Raw genomic sequence first — 6,750 nt, 5'->3', positions numbered from 1 at the left:
CGGAGATTTTGAGTTTTAACTTGGCAAAGATCGTGGTGGTGTATCTCTTGAAAATTAATGTTTCTAGAAATGTTGAATTTTATGAGTCTTCTTTTTTCTTTCATAAAAGTATTTTTCTTCATAATTTATCTAGCCCAACCATTCTTTTGAACCCACCATCAGCTCAACAACACAAAAGAACATTCCTTTTCGTTCCTATTGGGCCTCCATCCCTGTCCATTGAACCAACAAACCTCCAATAATTACATTCCATTACTCCATCCTCTCTTCACCCAATACCCACCACAACCGAGTCATCATCCCTTACTAACCCTCTTCAGCTTTTAGTGACTCTATCGAGTCCCTCTTCTCCCACCTCTCCTGCATCTGAGCATCACCCCAACCTTCTTATCGTTATTTTATATTATCCTTGCACTCTGACTATGAGCCAAAGTCTTTTCAGGAAGCAAATATGTTATCCTATTGGCGTAATGCTATGAGAGATGAATTATTTGCTTTGGAGTTAAACTAGAGCTGGTGTTTAGTTGATCATCCCCCTAATGTAAATTCCATCGGATGTAGGTGGATTTACAAGATAAAATGGTGTCTTGACGGTTTCATTGAGCGATATAAGCTCGCCTTATGGCCAAAGACTTTACTCAAATAGAGGGTGTGGACTTTATTGAGATATTCTTTTCGGTAGTAAACAACAATCAAAATTGTATTAGCTCTGCCTCAGTTAAGAAATGGTCAATTCACCACCTGGACGTGAATAATTCTTTCCTACATGGAAAATTGACACAAGAAGTTTACATGGCTCTTCTTCATGGTTTAATTTCTAGTCGCTCAAACCAGTGCTGTTGCATACTCAAGTATACGGATTACGTCAATCTAGCTGAGTATGGTATGAAAAGCTCTCTTTACGTCATATTTCTTGTAGGTATCAGTAGACCGTATTTGATTACAGCTTGTTCATTAAAGTTATATGTAGTTAGGTTTCCATTTTATTAGTTTATGTTGATGACATTGTGATAACTGGTAATTCCTCATCTGAAATCGCTTCAATTAAACAAACTCTGGATATTCATTTCAGAATCAAGAATTTAGGGACTTTGAAATATTTTCTTGGAATCGAAGTAGCTCATAGTGCACAACGCATTTCTTTGTCTCAACATTAATACTGTTTGGACTTATTAAATGATTTCGGTCTCTTGGGTGCAAAATCTGCATCTGTTCCTATGGATAGTGTTACATGACTTTTCCAAGATGATCCCTCCTATATCAAATCCTTTTATCTACTGCTGATTGGTTGGTCGTCTCATTTATCTCACTACTACCTGCCCCGACATCACCTACGCCACTCAACAACTTAGTTAGTTTATGGTTGCCCCCACTCAAGTTCGTTATTGTGATGCTATCTGAGTTCTTAGATATCTGAAAAATAGCCTAGGAAGAGGTTTTTCTTTCCTAGAAGTTTAGCATTACAGATTTTTGGTTTTAGTAATTCTGATTGGGCTGGTTATCGAGACACTAGATGCTCGTTGACAGGATTCTGTTTCTTCTTCGGAGATTCTCCAATTTCTTGGAAGACTAAAAAGCAAAATATGGTAACCCGATCGTCTACAAAAGCAAAATATCGTGCATTTGTAAATTTACTTGTAAACTTCAATAGATTCTAAACTTCCTGAAAGTTTTGCATGTCACTTGTGCTCGCCCTCCGATTTCATATTGCGATAATCATAGTGCTCTCCGTATTGCGGCGAATTCTATTTTTTATGAGTGAACCAAATACTTAGAAGTTGACTGTCACTTTGTGCGCCAAAAAGTTTAAGTTGGCATGATGAAACTTTTTTCTGTTTTCTCCTCGGGACAACTAGCTGACATCTTCATCAAGTTTCTCTTTCCTCGACTCTTTTACACCAATTTGTCTAAACTGATCATTCTCGACATCTTTCATCCTCTAATTTATGTGGGCGTATTGAATCACACATCACAAATAACCCGTACAAAAATTCATCAAAGAATACTCAGGTCCATTTAGATTGATATTTTCTCTAATTATTTAGATTTTATGATATATTCTGTTTGTTTCTTCCAATATTATTTCAGAAGCAATGAATCACCATATCAATATCTTTGTTGTTAATTTTAAGGATCTTTGAGGATTTGAAAAGATTTGCTGATCTATACAAAATTTTCACTCTATATATATACCTATTCCAATCATTGAATCACAATATACAGAAAATACACAATTGTATCTACATTTGTCTTGTTGTCTTTTATATACTCCTAATTTTTATGTCCTTAGAATATTTTTAAATCATCATATTTATAATTACCAAATAAAAATGAACAAATTTAAATAAATTTTGTTTCCCATAAAAGAGAGTAAACACTTATTGACTGAACAACAACAATAACAAGTTGTATGATAGTAGATATTCGTTGACCGTCTAATATATGATTACCAAAATTTCTTTTTGACTACTTAACAAGGTAATAATAACTTTTATATTCGTGATTATCAATTAGTTCCCCTAAGTTCTGTTCAAGAGTATTCAATATGCTTTATTGAATCAAATTAGAATATTAAAATATTATGTTTCATGCATATTAAATTAAATTCCCAATATTTATTTTGAAAAAGGAGATTGTACTTTAATTTTTGAATAATAGAAAACAAAGGAGATTACTAGTTTTGGTTTTGCATTCTTCTAATTTGATTTTTCTTTACTTTTGTTGTCATGATCAGCTAAAGCCATGATGATTGATATTTATTGTAATCATTATTATAAAAGTCTAGAGAGTCAGTATTTTTATTAAAATTTGACTAATACTTAATCAGTAACAAAAAATGAGTAATTTTATGTTATTGGATGAAATTTCACACTATTAAAAATATCAATAATAATTAATTAATAGCTATAAATTACAAAATTTACTAGTCCTCTAATACTTCTCATTATATTTTCATATTTAGTTATAAATCTAAAGCTAATCCTTAAAAAACCAATATGAAGAGATTGTATACAAAAATTTTTAAACATTTATCTGGATCGTACTAATATCTATGGAAAAAAAGTTAATCTTTATGCTCATAATATCTATGAAAAAAATTATCCACTGCATTATCTGAGAATGACGTATGCATTATCCAAGGCCAAAATACTAATTAAATATAGAGCTGCATAAAAAGTTAAAAATCAAAACGAATATAACACAGTAATTTTTTTCCATAATAATAATATTTAGGAAAATAATCGATATCTGCTATTAAATCAATTTATAATATTCTATTCCATAGAAATAATCTGCTTTTAATATATATGTTCATCTAATTTATTTTTAATTTTAATTAAACTAATATTCATTATGGGGCTTCACTTTTTTATGTTTAATGCAAAACAATGTGAACACGGGCCTTTGGTGTTGCCAAAAAATTCCTACATGTATAATAAATTATTTGCATGGCACGTAATTCTAAACATGTACATGCAAAACGTTGCATGACATGTAAGAATTACGTAGCCTATTTTTCGAATAGTACAAATATCATTTCTCTTCGTCTTCGCGCCGCGTCCTTTGCAAAGGCTGTGAGAAATTAAGGTGCGGCGGAGCAGGATACAAATAAATCCTTTCAACAAATATTAAATTGACCCCAACAAGATCTATAAAGTATAATAATGGAGGCAGGGTGCATATCAGCATATGCAAACATATAGAATTTTGTGTAGTCATGCTTATCGGTTCTCACTTTCTGTAAAGTAATATTTTTTCCCTCAATTTTGCCCTGGATAGATATCAGATCTCCCTCATTGTCATTGACTCACTATACCTACTGTAACTACATCTCCATGATTTTCTCCGAATTTTCGTTTTAAATTTGGTTTTGGTCTCATGGAAGGGGTTCCTATTCACCGCCAGCAAAAAGCGGAGTGATCAAGAAGAATCAGCCAATTTTCCGTTTCGGCTTTCGACACACATGGTCGACATGTCTCTGCGATTTTTATAATTCAGTTTAATTTTTATTTTATGGGCATAAAACTCTTAAATCCTATTGCAATTACTATCTTGACTAGCACCAGCTTTGTCAGTAACCGGTTACTTTCGACAGGTACATTTTCACCTCTATCAATGTTCATGAACTGCATCTATACTTATCTTTAATTTATCTCTATTAATTTCAATTTAATTTGTCTCTAAGAAAACCCTTGTTTTGCCTCAGGGCGGCACATCACTGAAAATGGGTCCTTACAACCAGCACCTAACTGAGTAAAGATGTGGGTCTTTTCTCGGAAAATTGAGCTTTGTAGAATACCCTGAAAGAGCTCCATCCACTCGGCTATTTTGTCTGTTCTGTAACCATTTTCTTGTCATTTCCTTCTTTTGTTTGGGTCAATTTTAATCCTTTTTAATAGGGATTTAAGAGCTCTAACTGAAAAGGCCTTCAACCAAAGAATGGAGATTGGAGAAACTGATAGAAACAAGGTTCAAGGAGAGGTTCCATGGATCCCCAACACCCCTTCGAAGCCTATTCTTCAAAGACCGCCGCCAATCTATGCTCCTCGAGAAGGAATCGAGATCGGGTCACATTCTAATGCGGTATCTGCATGTTGTGAATCCTCAACCAATGCAGAAATTGAGACCAGGCAACACCTTCGGCTACCACATGAGGCTGCAGTAACAAACATTGCCTGTGACAGTGACAAAACAAGTGCAAGATTGTCCTTTGACAACAATTCTGTGTCGAGTAATAACGGCTTTGCGGAGCTTTTGGCTCAGGCTAATGCTGCTTCAGCAACCTCCGTTGCAGCATATGCAGATTTTCTGAGGAATCATTTTGTTCCTAATTTAAATACAGAGATAAACCCCACCTGTGCTTTACTTGGCCAAGGTCATCTCTCTTATGGGCAACCCTTGTTCAATGCTACTCACAATTGTCAAGATCCTCGAGGTAACGAAAGTAAATTTGGGTTGATGCTTTGCTGTGTTATATTATTTGTTTAATTTTGATACACAGTACAAAACTCTTATCCACGTGGTCGAATCTGATTGAATAAACATCAACGTAGAAAATTTTTTATAAAAATTAAACTCTTATATTATTATACAAATGTTTTCTGCTTCGGCAACACCTTGAACCATGATGAGTGCTGGGTTGGGTAAATAATTAGTGACATAGTCAGGCTGAAGAATGTAAACGCATAGTATTTTAAAGATATGACACTGAGAATAACATGAATGGAGGGGGTAAAGGCCACAGGAGAATATAACCTGCTGCCATAGAGAAAAACAATTGTAAATTCCTACAAATTATTAATTTTGGAAGTACTTTCATGTTTATATTGTATCTTCCATTTATTGCTGACTTGAGGAATTTCATCTTAAGCATGCTAATTTGCATTCGAAGTTGAATCTGACAGAACTAGTTTTCTAATGAAAGTATTTTCATTTCACCTGGTAACTGAAAAAAGTATTTGCACGATAAATATATCATTTTTCATCTTTTGATATTCAATAAATCTGAAACCATAAGGTTCTGACAGACATTCACTTGATATGCACCAGGATCATCATTCTTTACTTACTATCGCCATAACACTCCTTATGCTGCCCCACATGGTCCAGATAATGCTGTCAGAACAGGAAACACACAATATGCAGAGACACAACTGCATATGGAAAAGAAGGATCAAGGCAGAGAAGAGAATAAAGTTTCAGATGCAGAGCACAACAATAATGACAGCCCACAAAACAAAGAACTTTGTGATCCTTTAATAGAATTTGGTGCAGTTTCTACACAATGCCAAGAGAATCAGAGCCAGAATAAGGAAATAAATCCCCATGTTAATCTGAACAAGACACCACAACAAAAACCAAGAAGAAAGAAGCACCGCCCCAAGGTCATCATAGAAGGCAAACCGAGGAGAAACAGTAAAACAAAGACCCCAAAGTCTGATCAATCAAAAGAAAGCTCAACCAGCAAAAGGAAATATGTAAGAAAGAAGGGATCAAACACAACTTCTACTCCTCAAATAGAAGTGACGGGAGAATTGACTAATCCATTGATGCCAGAATCTGCCAAAAAGACATGCCGAAGATCCTTAAATTTTGACGTAGGAGATCAACAAAGGCAGAGAAATTCTAGATGCATAGAAGATACAAACATAAATTTAGGCAGAGAAACTGTTGCAGCAACAAATACTTTGACAAATGAAGGAAGACAAGCCCTCGGTACACCTCTTTCAGAAAGCAATTCTTGTTGGGCAATGCCACATGCTAACTCGATAGAGAATGGCAACAAAAGAAAGGGTCCACAGGATGAAAACAGAAACAGGGCACAAATTCTATCAAGCAGTGACACAAGAATTTCAACCACAAGTTTACAAGCAGTTGGTTCCAAGAGAAAGCATACAGGAACCATTAAGCATGAGGATACCAACAGCATTAATCTGATTGGGGTACAATATAATATGTTGCAGGCACACTACCAAGAGAGTTGGATTCAATTTCCAAATATTCAGAAGAAAAGGAGAAGTGAAAAGGGGAAAAATTCCAATACATCTTCAGCAAGTGCAACAAAAATTGTAGAAGTAGAAGTGTGCCCTCAAGATGCTAGATCAAGTCCTTACGCCTCAACTTCAAACTTTTGGCCCACTAGTTCTGAATATAATGCAGTAAAAGTCCCAGTCATGATTACAGCTACAGAAAGAGTTATTCATGATAAACCCCAGTCATTCAGATATAACTTATCTTCATGGCAGCCTA

At 34.7% G+C, this 6,750-nt stretch overlaps 1 protein-coding gene across 1 annotated transcript in view; it reads left to right on the top strand.

Annotated features, from left to right (window-relative positions):
• LOC107648803 (protein ROS1) overlaps positions 3,570 to 6,750 on the top strand; it is a gene marked incomplete in the record, with an annotated part of 11,018 nt that continues 7,837 nt past the window's right edge. The window contains 3 exon segments of the mRNA XM_016352616.2: positions 3,570 to 4,096; positions 4,209 to 4,936; positions 5,551 to 6,750. Of these exon segments, the coding sequence (XP_016208102.1) occupies positions 4,441 to 4,936; positions 5,551 to 6,750 (1,696 nt within the window).

The sequence above is a fragment of the Arachis ipaensis genome, chromosome B06 (genome assembly GCF_000816755.2).
Source record: "Arachis ipaensis cultivar K30076 chromosome B06, Araip1.1, whole genome shotgun sequence".
In the NCBI taxonomy this organism is placed as follows: Eukaryota; Viridiplantae; Streptophyta; class Magnoliopsida; order Fabales; family Fabaceae; genus Arachis; species Arachis ipaensis.
Note: the sequence above shows the minus strand (reverse complement) of the source record. Positions and strands in the feature narration are given on the sequence as shown.